At 35.7% G+C, this 22,889-nt stretch overlaps 1 protein-coding gene across 8 annotated transcripts in view; it reads left to right on the top strand.

Moving 5' to 3' along the window:
• The window catches only part of DNM1L (dynamin 1L), a 67,113-nt gene that overhangs the window by 24,245 nt on the left and 19,979 nt on the right, over nt 1-22,889 (top strand). For 4 of the 8 annotated variants that reach the window (XM_055394142.2, XM_055394138.2, XM_055394143.2 and 1 more), the window contains exons 2-8: nt 5,418-5,565; nt 9,071-9,109; nt 10,834-10,880; nt 11,304-11,375; nt 14,702-14,788; nt 21,687-21,849; nt 22,243-22,363. In XM_055394142.2, coding sequence (XP_055250117.1) covers nt 5,418-5,565; nt 9,071-9,109; nt 10,834-10,880; nt 11,304-11,375; nt 14,702-14,788; nt 21,687-21,849; nt 22,243-22,363 — 677 coding nt within the window. The remainder of the gene's footprint in view (nt 1-5,417; nt 5,566-9,070; nt 9,110-10,833; nt 10,881-11,303; nt 11,376-14,701; nt 14,789-21,686; nt 21,850-22,242; nt 22,364-22,889) is intronic. The other 4 variants (XM_055394144.2, XM_055394141.2, XM_055394140.2 and 1 more) reach the window with 1 other exon arrangement.

Here is a 22,889-nt window from a genome sequence, read left to right as displayed (position 1 = left end):
TTGAATTGATATATACAACATACAGAAAGCGAAGAAGAACTAAAGAGCCTCTTGATGAAAGTGAAAGAGGAGAGTGAAAAATTAAGATCATGGCATCTGGTCCCATCACTTCATGGCAAATAAATGGGGAAACAGTGGAAACAGTGACAGACTTTATTATCTTGGGCTCCAAAATCACTGCAGATGGTGATTGCAGCCATGAAATTAAAAGATGCTCCTTGGAAGGAAAGTTATGACCAACCTAAACAGCATATTAAAAAGCAGAGACATTACCAACAAAGGTCCATCTAGTCATGCCTTTGGTTTTTCCAGTAGTCACATATGGATGTGAGAGTTGGACTATAAAGAAAAATGAGCACCGAAGAATTGATGCTTTTGAACTGTGGTGTTGGAGAAGACTCTTGAGAGTCCCTTGGACTGCAAGGAGATCCAACCAGTCCATCCTAATGTAAATCAGTCCTGAATATTCATTGGAAGGACTGATGCTGAAGCTCCAATACTTTGGCCACCTGATGTGAAGAACTGACTCATTTGAAAAGACCCTGATGCTGGGAAAAATTGAAGGCAGGAGGAGAAGGGGACAGTGGAGAATGGGATGGCTGGATGGTATCACCGACTCAATGGACATGAGTTTGAGTAAGCTCTAGGAGTTGGTGATGGACAGGGTAAAAATTGGTAGATTTAAACATTGAAAAGCAGTAGCCGCAAAGGAGGAGAGTAAGGTAGATAATCAGAGGAATAAAATGAGGTTGATACAGAATTTAGGAGAGGAATTTAAGAAGTATTTTTTGTGACATATTTAAGAAGGAAGAATAAAATGGCATAGTCGGTGATGGGGAACAGCAGTCACATTGATATTGTTGAGAACCTAATTTATGAAATAGAAAAATAACTTTAGTAATTCTATTAAAAGACAAATCAAAATCATATGTTATGAAATTAATTAGAGATAAGAGACTTGTTGGTGAGAGCTAAGAGAACCAAAATCCTTGTCATAGTTAGTTAAGAAAGAACACTTGGAACAAGGGACAAAGAATAATCAAACAGTAAGCCCAAGTTCCCACATCTTCATATTTGAGTTGCTGGGCACAAATATTGAAAGGATTGACATAACCTGGGTAAATTTCTGAAATCTAAACTTTTCCAAACCCCTAGAATTCTCCCAAGTGTCAAAATAGAAGGAAGGAGGAAAAAAAGATTTCCTGAAAGGGAAAGAGACTCAGCTTGGCATCATACTTTCAATCAGCATCAGTAAATAATATTAGATGACGTGGAGAAATGTTTAAAATTTAGAGTTCCTGGGGGAATTAATTGTGATTATAAAATTCTGTATCCATTTGTACTATAACCATTCATCAAATGCAGTGAAGCATAAATAACTGGACAATAAGAACAAAAAAATTTTTTCTTAATTCTGTATTTCCCATCTATGATTTTGTGAAATAAAATTGGAGTATTACCTGAATTGCTTCCAGATATCTGTTGTAGCTTGACTAATACTTTGAACTTCCTAGCAGAGTTGGGCACTTAAGCTAGTATAGATCACTTGCACAGAAGGACGGAGTGGACAAAGGGACTAGTCTGTGACCTGTATGCAAGATGTGTGTGGCTGTACCAAATATCTGCTTAAGCTATGGGAGGGAGGTGAAAATGTAACTTATTTAATTTCCTCATCAGTATAAAATCATGTGCCACATTTGAAGGATTAAAAAATTGTTTCGAAATACTGAAAAAATCAAAAAGATAAAAAGAATAATAGGACAACATTGTGTCTGCCTCCCAGTTAAAGAAACAAATATTAACTACCCAAATGAATGTTCATTTTTCCCACAGAGACATAACCAATTTTTTGTATTTGGGGATTCTGGGAGGATGACAGCAATGGTAGAATAGTTTTTTAATCTTGTATGACTTTCCCATAAAAACAGAACATATAGGAAAACCCCAGATCCATGAACATTGACGAGAAAATTATTTGACCTTGTTTCTCTCTACAAACCCTCATGTACCAGTGGTTTGGGAATAGACCATTAAGAGCTCCAAGACCTGTGTATTAATTTCTACTTAAGAAGAAGAAGGAAGCCATGAAATTTCAAATGAATGTGAGAATCAAAAAATAGCCAATCACTGGAAAGTCTGGAGGAGCATTTAAGAATACCAGCTGAAACTGGGAGGTGTTTTGCCTACACTGATAAGAAGAAATTAACAGTATTAAAAATAAAAAATAATTACAAAGTGAAATCAGTAAAATACAGATTTGATGCAAAAAATCAATGTCATAGTCAACTGGCAAATTTGGTCAGAAAAAAAAACATAAAGGTAAAATATTAGAAAAAAGTGAACAGTTTAAGTAGCTACATTAAGATTTTTAGTTGGAGTTTCAATGTCAAACTCTCAAAAATTAATAGAATGAATATACAGAGAAGTAGAAGGATATAGTAGACCTGAAAATCATGGTGAACCAATTCAACATAATAAAGATTTATACAGTTTTGTCACAACGCAAATTCCTATTCAAGTTCCCATAGACTGTAAACTAGGAGACACTGAAACATATCCAGGAACGTAAAACAAGGTGCAAAAATTTTGTGGTCTAAGGGTATTGAATAGAGATAGTGAAGGACTGGGAAGCCTGGCGTGCTGCAGTCCATGGGGTCACAGAGTCAGAAATGACTTAGTGACTAAACAACAAAAGTATTGAAATCATACAGAGTCTGTTCCTTTATCATTGTAGAATTATGTTAGAAATCAATATCAAAAGATAGTTGAAAATGACACACACATTTTCAAGTGCAGTGTGACATTTACCAAGAGAAATTTTTGACTTAGCCATCGAAAACTGTCAAATTTTAAATTTGACCCACTTTATACACTCAACATTACTGTTCTCCATCATAGGGGACCTTTCTGGACAACAGGAATGGGCCCTTAACGTTTTCTTCCTTCTGATTGGATTTGGAAATGGGGAGAGTCGACAGGACTTGGGAGAAGGAGGGGACTAAAGTCTGGGTATATTCTCCCCTGACTCGACTTCCTATGTGTATGTGCTGGCTCTCCCTGAAAATCTTCATCCTTCTCTTGGAGCTTGCGGGTGATAGGAGCTGCTGTGTTGCTACTGGCCTGGGTGATTCCACTATCTGTTGTGACCCCCCCCCATCCAAAACTTTGTGAACAGTCTGATTGTAAATAAACTGTCCTTAAATTAATCTAACTTGAGTGGGTCATCTGTTTCCTGAAAACCCTTTCTGATACAGTAGATGAGCTTAGGGTTTTTGCCTTTGTAGAAAATAAGAAATTAGAAGACACACTGGTTTTGATTAAGAAAAAATACAGTATAGAAAAAATACTGTTAACAGAAAAACATGTGAATTACCAAGTTGAAAAAAATAGCAAATTTTTCAAATTTATGTATTGTATAAAAATGTATAATAGAGACAATGGGTTTATATATATTTGATAATTTACTGTTCATTAGTATTGTGATGGGCAGGAATTTATTACGTGCAATCACATCCTCCCCCTTTAAACAGTATGTTTTAAATAAAATGAGGGGGGCTCTAGTAAATAGATAATACTTCATTATGCCAGGAAAAATGTTATTTTATGAAAAAAGTATTTTTAAGTGATTGGCATATAATTTTTAAAGATGTTTATCTTTGGCAATGGTGGCTATTTTGAGTTAATTTGTTTTTTAAAGTCAGAATGTTGCTATCCCTGATTTGACAATATGTAGTTCATTGGGGACGGAGAAGGCAATGGCAAGCCACTCCATTACTCGTGCCTAGAAAATCCCATGGACGGTGGAGCCTGGTAGGCTGCAGTCCATGGGGTCACTACGAGTCAGACATGACTGAGTGACTTCACTTTCACACATTGGAGGAGGAAATGGCAACCCACTCCAGTGTTCTTGCCTGGAGAATCCCAGGGACGGGGGAGCCTGGTGGGCTTCCATCTATGCGGTCACACAGAGTTGGACATGACTGCAGTGACTTAGCAGCAGCAGTAGCAGCAGTATTGTGTCTGTTAAATTTCCTCAGTGAGATCATTGTAGTGTGATTATATAGAAGAATGCTGTTTTCTTAGAGCTGCTGCTGCTGCTGCTGCTAAGTCACTTCAGTCGTGTCCGACTCTGTGTGACCCCACAGACAGAAGCCCACCAGGCTCCCCTGTCCCTGGGATTCTCCAGGCAAGAACACCGGAGTGGGTTGCCATTTCCTTCTCCAATGTGTGAAAGTAAAAAGTGAAAGTTAAGTCGCTATGCCACAATATTTAGGGATGAAATGTCATGACATATTAACTAACACAAAAGAGACAGCAAAAGTAAAAAATATGCATGTGTAAGAAGAGATATAAAGCAAATATGTCAAAATGTTAATAACTGGTTAAGATATAGGGTATCTTTGTTAAGATATGGGTATTCACTGTTACTGTTCTTGCAACTCTTGTGGCTTTGAAATTTTCAAAATAAAAAGTTAAGGGAAAGTGTTCAACATAACAAAAGATAAATACTTATATGGATAAAGATCTTTAATGAGAAACATAATATACCAACATTTGAACAAGCAGATCACCAAAGGAGATATACAAAAGGTCCTTAAAGTGATACTTGACTGAATAATAAAGAAATGCAAATATAAATGAGCTGTCAGTGTTTATCCAAAAAAAGTAGTTAAGATTCAAAAAAGTGGTAATTCCCAGTGCTGGTGTGGATGTAGCAGATTGAATATGAAGCACAGCGTGGTGCCTCCTGTCTTATAGTGGGTAGTCTAGCAGTATCTGAAAGTATAAAATCTGTATGTTCTAAATAAGTCTAATGAAAGAATAAATGAGTATGGTTGTATGTACAAATCATGTTCATTGCAACATTGCAGCAAGGCCCATTTGCATGTCCATCAGTTTGGGTTTGGTTTTACATGCAGAATACTATTTAACTATTAAGCACAGAAGTTAATATATTGATATGGAATGATATCTCTGATTGTTACAATAAAATTAAAGTGGGTTAGAGAAAAATACACATACTACTACCTCATTTAGAGTAAAATATCTACATGTTATAGGCATAATTTATGTATACCAATATTATATGGGTTTTGAAAATATATACACACATATATATATATACACCAATATTATATGGTTGGGAGAGTGTCAGAAAAGGTAGGAAAATTATGGGCAAGTGGAACTTTTATATTCTCTTTTTTTGAATTACACATTTTATTTTGTACTAGCGTTTATATTCTTTTTGTACCTTTTTATTTTAAAGAAATAAAGATCATATAATTGAAAATACAACTAATTTTATTTCATTTTAAAAAACTTTGCAATAATTTTTAAAAATTATATAGTATAGTCTTACTGAGTTGCAAAAAAATCTGTTAAGAAACTCATTTTGCTCTTGTGTATTCCATTTTCAGAGCAGTGGAAAGAGCTCAGTGCTAGAAAGCCTAGTTGGGAGGGACCTGCTTCCCAGAGGCACTGGTATTGTCACCCGGAGACCTCTCATTCTGCAGCTAGTCCATGTTTCACCTGAAGATAAACGAAAAACAACAGGAGAAGAAAATGGTAAATTTTAGAATTGGAATAAAATTATTTAAAAATTCTTCATTTTTGGTCAATCTTAAAAAGATATGAGTTAATTAGACAGAAATTAGTGGCTGTAGTGAAGTCAGAAATACTGTAAAGAAGTGATATATGTCTTTTCTCATGTAAAAAGGGAGTATTTTTTGTTGTTGTTTGTTTTTGAGGACTGTGAGTCAACTTTTTTGAAAGAATCTTTTTGGTAATGTAGTTAAGTAACCCTGTTAACACTGTTTAGTGGAGGATCTAGTGAGAAACTTAGTAAACAAAAATCAAGTATTTTAAAAGTTTTTGTGTCTTGGAATGTTTTAAACTTTTTTCCTAGTGTTTAAAGCAGTGTTTTTTTCACTTTGTTTTAGAATTTAAATATTTTAAATTCTAGTTTAAAGATTTTATTTTAAATAAAATGATTCCGCTTTTCAGCATAACAGTGTTATCTCACCTTCACTTTTCTGTCTTGCCATGTGCCTGTGAATTTTGAATCTTTGGCCCTTCGATCCATGATAAATATTATTTATAGAAAGAGTTTTTTGAAAAAAGTATTATTATTATTTTTACCACACTGCACAGCATGTGCAATCTTGTTTAGTTCCCTGACCAGGGATCCAACCTGTGTCCCCTGCAGTGGAAGCTTGGAGTCTTTTTAACCACTGGATTGCCAGGAAAGTCCTTAATCATTATTATTATTATTTTTACTGTGCTTATTTTGCCAAGACTTACGTATGGCATGTATTACCTTGATTCTTTAGATTCCTCCCTCACCCAAATAGTAAGTGTGGAGTATCAGGATTAGAAGACATGCATCATCCTTTCTTCTTTGGTTACACTGAAAATATTTTAAGAAATGCTGTCTTTATCAACATATTTAAGTTTGCTTATTAAATATGTGCCCTATTATATACTGTACATTTACATTAGTGAAGTTTGGAATGTTTGGTGAGAGTAATATATTTGATCTTCAGTGTTTGGCTCAGACTCTGTCTTATTTGTGTGTTAGTTGTGTCATGTCCAAATCTTTGTGACCCCATGGACTGTAGCCCACCAGGCTCCTGTCTGTGGGATTCTTCAGGCAAGAATACTGAAGTGGGTTGCCATTCCCTTCTCCAGGGAATCTTCCCAACCCAGGGGTTGAACCCTGGTCTCCCATATTGCAGGCGGTTTCTTTTAGCATCTGAGCCATCAGGGAAGCCATCTGTCTTCCTTATAAAAGTCTGTAAAATGTTCTAGTTATTAAATTACATTTGCAGCAGAGTACCATGATTGTTTCTCATTCTGCAAGAGATTTGTTTTAAATGCAGTTTCATTGCTGCTGCTGCTGCTAAGTCGCTTCAGTCGTGTCTGACTGTGCAACCCCAGAGACGGCAGCCCACCAGTCTCCGCAGTCCCTGGGATTCTCCAGGCAAGAATACTGGAGTGGGTTGCCATTTTCTTCTCCAGTGCATGAAAGTGAAGTCGCTCAGTCGTGTCCAATTCTTTGCAACCCCGTGGACTGTAGCCTACCAGGCCCCTCTATCCATGGGATTTTCCAGGCAAGAGTACTGGAGTGGGTTGCCATGTCCTTCTTCAGCAGTTTCATTAGTTTGATGCAGTGAAGTTACTTTAATTTCTCTATCTGATCTTTTCCTTCACTTACTGGTTGGTGATAACTTGATTTTTATTTTAAAGGGATTTTAAAAAAGACATGTCATGAGCATCTACAAGGACTATAGAAAGTTAATCACTGAAGCAGATTAATGAAGTTGTAGATGTTACAAGTAATATTTTTGAGTAGGATGCCAGAAGATATGTAAAAGTTATTTGATTATATTAGGTAGCTTCTTGGTATGTTATTTATCACTTTGCATTTCTATAATATTTCTTTATTATTGAAATTCTGAACCTTGAATTTAATCATTTTGGGCTAATTTATGGTCCAATTTTAAATGTATAGAATAATTATTCAAAAATTTCAATCTTGCTAATATCATCAAATTTACCAAATACTTTAAACCAAAACTTCAAGAAACTGTATGATGATGTCTGTTTCTTTTAACTTTTAATTTTTTTCAGTCACCTTGGAAAGGGCAGATGATATCTTTTCTCTCAGAGTACGTGGGCAATATTTCTAGAAAGGGTGTACATTTTACAACTGTAGAGGTGTCAGTTCTTGTTATCTGTTTGTATTGTTCACTTTGTTTCATTGACATCTCTTATTGGTGGTGGTAGGTCAATAAATCTGCATATCTTTACTTATGTATATATATATTTTTTTCCCCAAACTTAGTGCTTATTTTTTATATTAAAAAACATAATACTTAAAATGACAACTCAGCCACCCAGAACACAAATAGATTTTGTAAATTTTGAGTACTAAATATCATGTATTTTATTAATAATTAGGGTAGTTCTTGTAACTTATCATTAGAGCCTGTTTATCCTCAGGATAAACAATTCTGCCTTATCACAAATCACTCTATTCTAGAGGAAATTAGAAACAATGAAGCAAGAGATAGCCAGAAAAGTATGAACTGTTTGGCAGCCTGGCAACCATAGAGGAGAAAGGGGAGGAAAACAGGAGAATTTCAAAAAAGAAAAAATTAGTCTCTAACCGTTTTGTACAGGGATTTGTTGTCTATATATAAATGGCTTTATTATGTAACAAAGACCTAAGTTACTATTAATAGGTAAAGTTTAAGAGCAGTGGATTCTAACATAACATGGATAGGTCCATCAAAACTGGCTAAACTCTTACAAAATATTTACATATTTACTAGTATAATTTAATTATCAGGAAAATTTATTTAACGAGATCATTCTGCCAACTACATAATATAATTTAGGTGTCAATATATAGATTTATAGTATTTCTCATCTTGCTCCCCACTTCTGCCAATGTAAAAGAATTTTCTGATAATACCTTATTAAAAACAAAAGCTGTTTTCAAGTGGTTTAGTGTGAACTTTGAACTTCATGTATGTCCTCAGATCTCATTTTAGACTAAATCCGAAGGTAGCATGCTGACTGAATACCAAAACTGTTTTTGTTAAATTTATTATATATTTCAGAGAAAATAAACCCCTGTTAAGTTCAGTCTTAGCAATTAGGGTACTTTCATATTTACTTTCAAGGTTGTATTACTTTCAAGATGTATTTGATATGTTTTGTAGATTTTTTTTATTAGGTAATTTATCTTTTCCTGTAGTTATCAGCAAATTTCTGAATAGTAAATTAGTTTCAATCCACTTAGAATTAGAAACCAGAGGTGATAAAATTAATGTAATAGAAAATAAATTATTACACTCAATATACTTCATTTATGCCATTTAAAATATTATATACATCCCTCTAATTATAACTAATTGTAATGGAAAGTTTACAGTTGTAAATTTGGAATAACTGAATGCATTTGAAATGTGTTCAGGTTCTTGCACATTTGATTTTTTAGAAAGGTTTGAAATATTAGGGATAAGCACTAAACTTCTCATTCTGTGCTATTTCTCTTTGACTACAGACCCTGCTACATGGAAAAACTCAAGACACCTTTCTAAAGGTTTCCTTTATCCATTTGTTTTTGGCCCTTCTTTTCCTATTATGCCTGCATGTGTGCTTTTGTACTCTTACAGGCTGTGTGCATTTTTTTTTTCTTCCATTTTTTATTTGCTTATCCACATTGATTGATTGCAGGTGTTAGTGGTTCTTGTTACCTTTTGGCATTGCATCACAATGCAGGCTGTTTTTGGTGAATGTAATTTATTTTATTTTTATTTTTAAAAACATGCTTGTGAAGCCAGACCTCTTCTATATGATAAGGTAAATTTAAAAAAACCCTTTGGTATATAGTACTTGCCTCTGAGTTCTGTTCACTTAGATTATTCCAATCCTCCAATGAGACTTCTTGGAAGAAGGTACTAAGCTTCAAGTAGGTGAGCATTTGATTTGCAAAAAGGATCCAGTTTTGTTACCTTTACCCACCAAAGAAGCTGCTCCACCTTTTCCTCCATAAATATTTATTTGAATATCTTACAGTCATTTTTATTTTGATATCAGGTGGCTGATATGTGTTAATCATTAAAACATTTAAAACTGTGAATTTGACAAAAGCAGAATAGCTGTGCTTGGAGGAGGTGAAGTTTATTTTTCTACATTCTAGCTTCTCTGGAAAAATTAGAGCAAAACTTGCTCTCCAAGTCTTAGGCCACTCAAAACAGTACCTAAAATGAATAATTTTTTCCTTTTTTCAGCAAGTGCAAGAGAAACAGACCTATTGGAAGCTACTGCCGAGTAGCAATTCCATACAGTATACATGCCAGGTTCCCCCAATCTCCCACCCCTTGCCATTTCATTTCTTTCCTACTTTCAATTCCAAGGGAAAACATAATCTTATTCCTAGGGGAAAAAAATCACCTTGAAAATGCATACAGAATACCTTCATGCTACTGAGAGCTCTTTAAAGTAACAGCAAATTGTGACTTGATGGGTTGCCAACAGTAAACTGAATTAAAATGAAAAATGAGAAAACAGAACAAAAAATTAGCTATTTTGTTGACATATTGCAAATTTTTACCTTGAGTTGTGTGTAAGTCTACAATATATGCTTTTTGCATGATTATTCAGTATGATTCGTAAGTGTTCTTTTTTTAGCCATTAGCTTGAGTATTTTCATCAAATAAAATTGTTTTTATATGTAAGATATTTAAAAATAAAGGATACGGTATATGTATGGCTGAGTCCCTTTTCTGTTCACCTGAAAACATCACAACATTGTTAATCGGCTGTACCCTAATACAAAATAAAAAGTTCAAAAGAAAAAAAGACAGGTCCCAGATTGGATGAAAATGAACAATTAAATATAATCTAATACTTAATTGGCCATTGCTCTAAATTATACTAAATACAGAACCAGAGTCTGTTGAACTACATGTGGAGGATTCTTGGAAGAAACAATTTTAACTGAACACATAATGGATTAGAAGGAGTTGTTCATTTTATAGAATTGTAATGAGTCATTTAATATATGGGTTAAGGTCTTTTTAAAATACACTTTATATCTACTTGCTCAAATAAAAAGTTTTAGATACCACAAAAATGTAAAGTATTTTATGTACATATTTTATTATAATATGAGGAGAGGTGAACAGTTTTATTAGTTAAAATCTAGATTTCAAATATAAGCTTATAGTTTGTGGCAAAGTAGGAACAAATAATACTGTACTGTCTTTTTAATTCCTAACTAATTTCCATAGTTTTCAATAAGTGAAGTTTCTCTTTTTCCAGGGGTTGAAGCAGAAGAATGGGGTAAATTTCTTCACACCAAAAATAAGGTAATCATACAAAAATATGTTGAAGAAGTAACATGTTGAAAACGTTTTTTTTTTTTTTTTGGTACACGTAACTGATAATTTAGTTTTCTTATGATTGGCAGTGTAGCACTGTTATCTTGAAGCAGTTCTTGAAAAATAAATCTTACCTTAGTAACATTTCTAACCATAATAGTTTATTTGGAAAACATTTTAAATTGAGCCTTATTCTCTCTAATTTGGAGACTCTTAACTGTTGTAGGCTCAAGCAGCTTTGAAAACTCATATAAACTCTGACTCTTTGGCTCATAATGATATTTGTGTATATTAGAATTTGTTTATTAATTCTCTGAAGCAGATCCATAGACATCCTTGAAATTTATCAAAGCCCTCTAGGAACTTTTTAAATCTTATTTTGAATATATTTTTTGTTTCAATAATTTTTAGCTTTACACAGATTTTGATGAAATTCGACAAGAAATTGAAAATGAAACAGAAAGGATTTCAGGAAATAATAAGGTAGGCATCTTTTTAGAGCTGGAAAGTGTAACCGTCAGTAAATTTATCATTAAGGGTATTCTGGTTTTTTAAACTAATGAAGTATTTTCTCAAATATATAAAAACTTCATATAAAACCACTTTTGTTTCTTAGAGCTTTCATATACAAACAGGTATTTCATTTAGATGTTTATTCTTGATCTTGTATATATCACTTTATTATATAGCTTTTCTATTTAATACTTTCTACAGTGTTATTTTTTTCTGCTGGATTGATTGTACTCTAACTCAAGAAGCAATATACAGCTTACAAGATACATTTATTTTGAAGAGCTCTTTTTCTTACCTGAGTAAATCGAGATTTACTTATGAAAGCAAAGAGAGGCAAAGCAAGGTGTTTTTTTTTTCTTCAGTGAAAATGAAAAGAAATGTTAGCAACTGAATTGTTTTCTAAGATTCTAAGAATTTAGAAGTCTCAGATACCATTATATGGTAAATGAGGCACATTTAAAGGAGGCACTGTCAATGCCTTCTTTAAATGCTTCTATTTTCTCTGTCTTCTTTTTTTATTCTTACTACCTTTCTGTTCCCTTCCCTTTGTGTTACCTCCATTCTTCAATGGGTACATTTAATTGCACAACTGGGCCTGAGCTGACTGCTAATATTAAAAAATATATATTTATTGAGTCCTTTTATCTGCTGGATACTGTTGGAAAGGTTTTCCTGAACCAAAGGCATTTTTGGAGCCATGTTAATTTCTTTATGCCTATTCAAGATATTTGTCTCTGTTTGAGTGATTGACTAAATTTGTTATTGAACTCTGGGTAGGTTACCTTTTAGTTCAGTTCAGTTCAGTTCAGTCGCTCAGTCGTGTCCGACTCTTCGCGACCCCATGAATCATAGCATGCCAGGCCTCCCTGTCCATCACCAACTCCCGGAGTTCACTCAAACTCATGTCCACAGAGTCGGTGATGCCATCCAGCCATCTCATTCTCTGTCGTCCCCTTCTCCTCCCGCCCCCAACCTTTCCTAGCATCAGAGTCTTTTCCAGTGAGTCAACTTGTCGCATGAGGTGGCCAAAGTATTGCAGTTTCAGCTTTAGCATCAGTCCTTCCAATGAACACCCAGGATTGATCTCCTTTAGAATGGACTGGTTGGATCTCCTTGCAGTCCAAGGGATTCTCAAGAGTCTTCTCCAGCACCACAGTCAGCACCACAGTTCAAAAACATCAATTCTTCAGCTATCAGCTTTCTTCACAGTCCAACTCTCACATCCATACATGACCATGGGAAAAACCATAGCGTTGACTAGGCGGACCTTTGTTGGCAAAGTAATGTCTCTGCTTTTTAATATGCTATCTAGGTTGGTCATAACTTTCCTTCCAAGAAGTAAGCGTCTTTTAATTTCATGGCTGCAATCAGCATCCACAGTGATTTTGGAGCCCCCCAAAATAAAGTCTGACACTGTTTCCACTGTTTTTCCATTTCCCATGAAGTGATGGGACCAGATGCCATGATCTTTGTTTTCTGAATGTTGAGCTTCAAGCCAACCTTTTCACTCTCTTCTTTCACTTTCATCAAGAGGCTTTTTAATTCCTCTTCACTTTCTGCCATAAGGGTAGTGTCATCTGCATATCTGAGGTTATTGATATTTCTCCCGGCAATCTTGATTCCAGCTTGTGCTTCTTCCAGCCCAGCGTTCCTCATGATGTACTCTGCATATAAGTTAAATAAGCAAGGTGACAATATACAGCCTTGACGTACTCCTTTTCCTATTTGGAACCAGTGTGTTGTTCCATGTCCAGTTCTAACTGTTGCTTCCTGACCTGCATACAGGTTTCTGAAGAGGCAGGTCAGGTGGTCTGGTATTCCCATCTCTTTCAGAAAGTTCCACAGTTTATTGTGATCGACACAGTCAAAGGCTTTGTCATAGTTAATGAAGCAGAAATAGATGTTTTTCTGGAACTCTCTTGCTTTCTCCATGATCCAGTGGATGTTGGCAATTTGATCTCTGGTGCCTCTTCCTTTTCTAAAACCTGCTTGAACATCTGGGAGTTCACGGTTCACATATTGCTGAAACCTGGCTTGGAGAATTTTGAGCATGACTTTACTAGCATGTGAGATGAGTGCAATTGTGCGGTAGTTTGAGCATTATTTGGCATTCCCTTTTTTTGGGATTGGAATGAAGACTGACCTTTTCCAGTCCTGTGGCCACTGCTGAGTTTTCCAAATTTGCTGGCATATTGAGTGCAGCACTTTCACAGCATCATCTTTCCAGATTTGAAATAGCTCAACTGGAATTCCATCATCTCCACTAGCTTTGTTCGTAGTGATGCTTTCTAAGGCCCACTTGACTTCACATTCCAAGATGTCTGGCTCTAGGTCAGTGATCACGTTATCGTGACTGTCTTGGTCGTGAAGATCTTTTTTGTACAGTTCTTCTCTGTATTCTTGCCACCTCTTCTTAATATCTTCTGCTTCTGTTAGGTCCATACCATTTCTCTCCTTTATCGAGCCCATCTTTGCATGAAATGTTCCCTTGGAATCTCTAATTTTCTTAAAGAGATCTCTTGTTTTTCCTATTCCGTTGTTTCCCTCTATTTCTTTGCATTGATCCCTGAGGAAGGCTTTCTTATCTCTCCTTGCTATTCTTTGGAACTCTGCATTCAGATGCTTATATCTTTCCTTTCCTCCTTTGCTTTTCGCTTCTCTTCTTTTCACAGCTATTTGTAAGGCCTCCGCAGACCAGCCATTTTGCTTGTTTGCATTTCTTTTCCATGGGGATGGTCTTGGTCCCTGTCTCCTGTACAATGTCACGAACCTCCGTCCAGAGTTCATCAGGCACTCTATCTATCAGATCTAGTCCTTTAAATCTATTTCTCACTTCCACTGTATAATCATAAGGGATTTGGTTTAGGTCATATCTGAATGAAGTTACTGCTGCCCTATTTCCCTGGTTTGGATTACTTGTTACCTATGTCTCACTCTGAATTCAAGAACCTAATAAATTTGGATAGTGATACATTGTTCTTTTGTTCAGCACTGAGTCTATTAAACATATTTAAGAAATGTTATCTGCTGAGAATCAGGAGAAAAGAATGTGAAGTAACAGGAAATAAATTGTATATATTAATAATATAAGGTTGGATAGGATTATAACCTATGGCAGGCTGCCTTATTTTCTATATGTTTCATTAGGTTTTGATTATTGAAATGCTTTGGAGATTATGGTTTAACATTTAAAAGCATCGAATGTATAATACTTGAAATGAGGTTTTACTTTAGCATTTTTATATCAATGACATTTTAATGTTATTTTAATATAATATTTTAAAATTTATTTTTAGGGAGTAAGCCCTGAACCAATTCATCTTAAGATTTTTTCACCCAATGTTGTCAATCTGACACTTGTGGATTTGCCAGGAATGACCAAGGTAAAAATAGTTGTTACTCATTGTGGATGTGGTCATGTTTGATTTTATCTGAACAAACAACATAGTTTTTCCTTAACCTCGTATGGAATAATCAGCCTTTTTTTTTTTTTTTTTGCAATTATCTTGATCTTTTAGCAGCATTTGACATAGTTGAGCCCTCCTTTCCCCTTGAAACACTTTTCTTTACTCAGCTTCCGGGTCACCACACTCTAGAGGATTATTTCTGATCTTACCAGCCACTCCTTCTCAGTCTCTTTTGCTGATTACTTATCTTCTCAATGTCTAAACAGTGAGTATCCCATAGCTTAATTTTTGGACATCTTATCAAGGGGGTACACTTAACGTCTTAATGATTTCATCCAGTCTTATGACTTTAGATATGAGTATCTGTATGCTGACAGCATTCAAATATTGCCAGACTTATATATTCATCTTGTATGTCTACTTGACATATACATGTACAAATTTAAAACATGATGTGTCTAATACCAAATGCCTGATCTGTCCCTCAACCTGACTTGGTCTTTCTGTAGTCTCTCCCATCTCAATAAATGGCAACTCTGTCGTACCAGTTGCTTAGCCAAAAAGTTTGTAGTCATCCTTGACATTTCTTATCCTACACCCTACTTACCCTGTTAGCCTATCCTGTTAGCTTTCCTTAACTTAACATACGGGCATATGTGCGATATTTCAAATTTGGTTCCAGACCATCCCAGTAAGTGAATATTGCAGTGAACTAAGTATCACAGTAAAACAAATATACAAATTCTTTTGTTTATCCAGTGCATATAACAGTTATGTTTATACTGCACAGTTCGTGCATGGGTCTACTTATATGTGATATGTGAATTTTTTTCAATAAATATATTCGAAAATTTTTTGAAGATTTATAACAGTTTGAAAAAACTTGCAGACAACTGCATAGCCTAGAACAACTGAAAAAGATTAATAAAAATTAATATACAAATCTAGTGTAAAAAGTTAAAATTTATCAAAACCTACACACACAGACATAGACTATACATGGTGCTTTAAGTAGAAAGAAATGTAAAAAAATGTGAAGATGCATTATTTAGTCATAACTTCATACGATTGGCTGTAGTACATACTGTACTAATGTAATAATTTCATAGCCACCCTCTATTCCTGTTGCACTGAGCTCAAGTGTTGTTGAGTATCCCAAAATGTTGTGTGATGCAAATCATCTCTGAGTAGTTCATCACTCCAGTAAATTGCATATCACAATAAAATGTGATCTCTTAAGGTTCTTGCATGTTTTTCATCTTGTTTAGTGTAACACTATAAAATGCTCACCTAGAGCCAGACATCCTGGAGTCCAAAGTCAAGTGGGCCTTAGGAAGACGCATCACTAAGAACAAAGCTAGTGGAGGTGATGGAATTCCAGTTGAGCTATTTCAAATCCTCAAAGGCTGTGATATTGTGCTGCACTCAATATGCCAGCGAATTTGGAAAACTCAGCAGTGGCCACAGGACTGGAAAAAGTTTCCATTCCAGTCCCAAAGAAAGGCAATGTCAATGAAAGCTCAAACTACTGCACAATTGCAGTCATTTCACATGCTAGTAAAGTAATGCTCAAAATTCTCCAAGCCTGGCTTCAACAGTACATAAACTGTGAACTTCCAGATGTTCAAGGTGGATTTAGAAAAGGCAGAGGAACCAGAGATCAAATTGCCAACATCCATTGGATAATAGAAAAAAGCAATAGAGTTCCAAAAAAACATCTACTTCTGCTTTATTGACTATGCCAAAGCCTTTGACTGTGTGGATCACAATAAACTGGAAAATTCTGAAAGAGATGGGCATACCAGACCACCTGACCTGCCTCCTGAGAAATTTGTGTGTAGGTCAAGAAGCAACAGTGAGAACCAGACATGGAACAATGGACTGGTTCGAAATCAGGAAAGGAGTACGTCAAGGCTATATACAGTCACCCTGCTTATTTAACTTATATGCAGAGTACATCATGCGAAATGCTTGGCTGGATGAAGCACAAGCTGGAATCAAGATTGCTGGGAGAAATATCAATAACATCAGATATGCAGATGACACCACCCTTATGGCAGAAAGCGAAGGGGAACTGAAGAGCCTCTTGATGAAAGTGAGAAGGGAGTAAAACGCTGTCTTAAAACTCAACATTCAAAAAACTAAGATCGTGGCTTCCAGTCCCATCATTTCATGGCAGATAAGGAAACAAAGAAAGCTGAGCGCTAAAGAATTGATTCTTTTGAACTGTGGTGTTGGAGAGGACTCTTGAGTGTCCCTTGGACTGCAAGGAGATCAAATCAGTCAATCCTAAAGGAAATCAGTCCTGAATATTCATTCGAAGGACTGATGCTGAAGCTGAAACTCCAACACTTTGGCCACTTGATGCAAAGAACTGACTCATTGGAAAAGACCCTGATGCTGGGAAAGATTGAAGGCAGGAGGAGAAGGGGATGACAGAGGGTAAGATCATTGGATGCTATCACTGACTTGAAGGACGTAAGTTTGAGCAAGCTCTGGGAGTTGGTAATGGACAGGGAAGCCTGGGGTGCTGCAGTCCATGGGGTCACAACAAGTCGGACGTGACTGAGTGACTGAACTGAACTGAGGTTCTTGCATTTTTTCATTGTGTTTAGTGTAACACCAAGAGACCCATATGAAGTGTCACTAGTGATGTTGGAAGTGCTCCCAACAAGCAGAGAAAAGTCATGACATAACAAGAAGTTAAAATGCTTAATGGTACTCTGTCTGTAGATTGAGGCCTGCAGCTGTGGTTGCCCATCATTTCAAGATAAATCCAGCTTAAGAAGCATTTTAAAAAAGGAAATTCATGAAGGCAATGCTACAGCTATGCCAGGAGGCATGAAAATCTTGCACTTTATGTTAAATGCCTTTTTATTGAAATTTCAGCTTTTATCTGGTATAGGATTTCTATAGGAAAGGCATATCTGTAGACTCTAACATGATTTGAGAAAAAACGTATTTAATATATGACAACTTAAAGCAACAGGAAGGTGAATGATCTAAAGCTGGATTATATATTGCCAGCAAAGGATAGTTTGATAATTTTAGAAAGTTTTCCTTAAAAAAAGTCAAGTTAATAGGAGGCAGCAGATGAGTTCTCAGATGCCATTAAGAAAATCATTAAGGAGAAAGGATATCTGCCTGAACAAGTTTTTAATGTTAATGCAGATGAAAGTGCCCTATTCTGGAAAAAAAATGCTACAAAGGACATTTATTAGTAAGGAAGAGAAGTGAACACCAGAATTCAAAGAAGGAAGGGATAGACCAGCTCTACTATTCCGAGCAAATTCAGGGGGGTTATGATTGGGACTTCCCTTATCTATAAAGCTGCTAACCCTTGATCCTTGAAGGCAAAAGATTAAACACCAGCTGCCAGTCTTTTGGTTGCTCAACAAGAAGGCCTGTACACAGATAACCCTTTTTCTGGATTGGTTCCATCAATGCTTTGTCCCTGAAGTCAGGAAGTACCTTTCCAGTAATGGACTGACTTAAAGTTCTTTTGGTATTAGACTGTGCTCCAGGCCACAGGTGTTGAAGTGGTCTACTTGCCCCCAAACACAGTGTCCCTTATTTACCCTCTAAATCAGGGGGTCATATGGACCTTTAAGGCTCATTACATGCGGAGCTGTATGGAAAGGATTGTCATTCCTATGGAACATCATGAAAGTCTGGAAAGGATTATACTATTGAAGATGTTGTTATTGAAAAAGCCGTGAAAGCCATGAAGCCTGAAATAATAAATTCCTGCTGGAGAAAACTGTCCAGATGCTATGTATGACTTCAGGATTTACAACAGAGCCAGTCAAGGAAATCATAAAAGCGACTGTGGACACGACCAAAAAAGAAAAAGTGGGTTAGATGGGTGAAGGCTTTCAAGATATGGATCTCATAGAAATCCAGTAGCTAAAGCAGATACTACGTGAGAGAAATTAACAGAGGACGATTTGATGGAGATGAGTGCTTCTGAAACAGTGCCAGATGAGGGGGTTGCATGTGTGGTCAGTCGCTTCAGTCGTGTCCAACTCTTTGTGACCTTATACACTGTAGCCTACCAGGCTCCTTTGTCCATAGGATACTTCAGGCAAGGATACTTGAGTGGGTTTCCATTCCCTCCTCCAGGGCATCTTCCTGACTGACAGATCGAACCAGCATCTCCTGCATTGCAAGCATATTCTTTACTGCTAAACCACCTGAGAAGCCCAGATGATGGGAAAGAAGATTTAAAAGAAACTGTACTGGAAAACATAATGACATTAGGCACTTTGTGAGAAAAGTTACAGTTATTCAAGACTACTTGTGATTTGGTTGAAGAAGGAATGGAACCATACAGAAACATTTTTGGAGTGAAAAAAGTATCAGACAGAAATTATGATGTATTTCCATCAAGTTACACTGAGTGTGCCTACCTCTCCTGCCTTCCCTTTGGCCTGCTCCACTTCTGCCTATGCTACTCCTGAGATAGCAAGACCAGCTCCTCCTTTTCTTCTTTTATCTACTTGATATGAAGACGAGGGTGATCCACTTCCACGTAACAAATAGCAAATAATCACGAGTTCTGTTGTGTCTTCTTGTGAAATCTAGTAACTATATGGCAAGAACTGTGTGTTTTTATGTCATCTTTGTCATCATTGCCTAAGTACTCATTATGTAGAACATCACGTACAAGACTTGTATTGAAGTGAATAGCCTATCCTTACATAGGCATGTGCTTAGTCGCTCAGTTGCATCTGACTCTTTGCAACCCCATGGACTGTAGCCCACCAGGCTCCTCTGTCCATGGGGATTCTCCAGGCAAGAATGCTACAGTGGATTGCCATGCCCTTCTCCAGGGGATCGTCTGAACCCAGGGATCAAACCAGGTCTCCTGCATTACAGGTGGATTCTTTACTGTCTGAACCACCAGGAAAGCCCTACATAGGCATAATGGAGTGATATTTAATATAAAATTAATAATGTGTTAGGTTTTTTTTTTTTTACTGTTTTGTAACTTTGCTTTCAAAGAATTATATTACTGTACAGTATGCCTTCACTTGTAACTGGAGAAACTGCATTTCACCCTATCATCACAGGTAATTGGTTTCTGTGTGGTATTGTGAATATGACTTCAACATTGGAATCTATAAATATTTTATAATGATTCATTCTTTGCTGCATATTCTAGGCTACTGTGAAGCAGTCATTTCAATTATACTAGGCTATCATCAAGCAGTCTTATTGCTACTTCATTATCAATGCATGAATTGTTATATCTTTCAATAAATATGAATTTCTCTTTCATATAATCTTTTCATTTTTTTATTTAGTGTCAGTAATGTATAACAACTAACAGTGTTTTGTATCATAAGAGTATTGATGTAGGTACTAATAGATGAGCTATCTTGTAAACAGATGACGTATACTTAAGTATTGACAGAGTACAGTACTGTAAATTTATTTTCCTTACAGTTTTCTTACCAACATTTTCTTTATCTTTATTGTAAGAATACAGTATATAATACATATAAAATATATGTTATTGCCTGTTGTTGGTATAAGGCTTCTAGTCAATAGGATTTGTAGTTAAGTTTTTGGGGAGTCAAAAGCAGATTTTCAGGTAGTTGAAGGGGTCAGTGCTCCTTAACCCTGTGTTATTCAAGGATCAGCTGTACTCTAGTCTGTTAGGTGTGTAACAGCATTATGTCTAATAAAGCAAAGTACATACCTTAATTTAAAAAAATACTTTATTTCTAAAAAAAATGCTAACCATCTGAACTTTCAGTGAGTTGGATGTCATCTTTCTGCTGGTGGGGTTTGAAATATTTCAAGAACTACTAAAATGTGATACCGAGGCACAGAGTGAGCAAATACTATTGGAAAAATTGGCTCCAATAGACTTTCTTGTTGACACAAACCTTCAATATGCAAAAAATGCCAAATCTGAAAAATGCAGTAAAACAGTGTGCCTGTATATCCGGAACTCTGTCATGTCTTACAAATTCTACCATCCTGAGCTAGCCACTGTCATCTCAGCTGGATTACTACCATGGTCTCCTAAAAGGTCTTCCTCATAATTTATTAACTAAGTAGCCAGAGTGATACTGTTAAAGTGAAAATGAGATTGTATAATTCCTTGGCTCAGAATCTTTCTAGAGGTTTCCCATTTCACTCAGAGTAAAAGCTTATGTTCTTAAAGAAATCTAAAGTATCTACTTGATCTGTCTCTTGTTACTCTTCTAATTGCTTTTGCTCCAGTCAGTCTTCTGCCTTTGTGTTCAAATGTTCATTCCCTAGGTAGCTGCCTGTACCTCTCCCTCATCTCTTTCAGTTTGCAGTCATTCCCTTAAATGTCATCCTCTGGGTGAGGTCTCCCTGATTACTCAATATAAAAGCATAATCCAATTAAAAATAATAGTTTAAAGTATAAGCTTTAACCTAAGTATTCCTTAGCCTCCTGTGTTTTATTTTTTCCATAGTCTTACCACCACCTAGATACTATGTATTTAAGTGTTTATTACCTCCTTCTTATCACTAAAACTCAGTGAAGGCAGGAAATTTGGTCTTTGTCTTATTCACTACTGTGACATAATCTGATATATGGAATAGTACCTGAAATATAGTAGGTTGTCAATAAATATTTGCTAATTGAGTGAATGAATGAATTTGTCTCTAGACAGTTAACACTGACCAATCCTTAACATGGCAGACTTTAATATTTGCAGGAGTTACATTTTGAGACTTATACATATTACCAAATTTGTATGTACACTGAACTATATAAATTCATTTTAATTATCTGTAAATGGAGTAACACCTATATTCTGTGGATTAAATGGGGGGAAAAAGCTGAGTTGATTTTTATTACCTGTTCCTTCATCATCTCTGTTTTGTTCAGGTGCCTGTAGGTGATCAACCTAAAGATATTGAGCTTCAAATCAGAGAGCTCATTCTTCGGTTCATCAGTAATCCAAATTCCATTATCCTTGCTGTCACGGCTGCTAATACAGATATGGCAACATCAGAGGCACTTAAAATTTCAAGAGAGGTAGATCCAGATGGTAAGGACGGATATTAATTTTTAATGAGATGCTTGGTTAACAGAGGTGAATCTGCCCTCAAGAGAGGAGTTTTTAATTTTTAAAGTGAGTATCTCTAGCTAATAATGCACTTCTATTTTACTTATAGTATCAAATAGAAATTTTGATGGAAATGGATAAATTGCTATACAGGCTAGGAAAAAATAGCTAATAAAAATTATTATGTGAAAAAGTTTAAAAATTAAACATGATTAAAATTAGTTTTAAAAAGTATTTGTAAGCAAAGGTTAGAAAAACATTACCAAAATGATGGTAGAGGTAACGTTAGATGGGATTATAGATTAGGATTTTCCTTTATTAATACTTAAAAGCTTAATTTAATGGGTCATTTCTTTTCTTTTTTGCATTTACCAGGTCGCAGAACCCTAGCTGTAATCACTAAACTTGATCTCATGGATGCAGGTACTGATGCCATGGATGTATTGATGGGAAGGGTTATACCGGTCAAACTGGGAATAATTGGAGTAGTTAACAGGTGAGCAATCAAGATCACAGCGTTCTCATTTCAGAGCAAACCTAAAGTTTTTGATTCAGTCTGAAATGTGATAGTGTCCCTATATTTTCCTCTTTTACTATAATCTTGGTATTGTTAAAGAATTCGTTGCTCTAAAGGAAGGAAAGAGAGTCACTAAAACCTCCTATAGATACTTTTAAACAGAAAATATATAAGCAGTGCCACAAAATGGAAAAAATTTAATGGCTAGGCTTAAAAAAAATCCCTGTCTATTATGTAAGATGAGGGCACTGTATTAGTAAAAAGTATTATTTAGTTTACATCCAGTCAAGAAAGAGTTTTTTAGGTGGTAGTATTTAATGGATTGATGTAACCCCTAGCATTAATGATGCTATGCAATTGCTGGGATGTGACTTGGGAGACATTTTATTAAAGGTATCCTAATAATACCTAAAGGTAGCTGAAATTAAAAGTTATGGACAGGAAACTAATTACTATTGAGTGTCTACTTAAGTTTTGGACACTCTGCTGTGAGAAATTTGCAAAT

The sequence above is a fragment of the Moschus berezovskii genome, chromosome 6 (assembly GCF_049115385.1).
Source record: "Moschus berezovskii isolate FMDL1 chromosome 6, NW_MosBer_1.0, whole genome shotgun sequence".
NCBI lineage: Eukaryota > Metazoa > Chordata > Mammalia > Artiodactyla > Moschidae > Moschus > Moschus berezovskii.
Note: the sequence above shows the minus strand (reverse complement) of the source record. Positions and strands in the feature narration are given on the sequence as shown.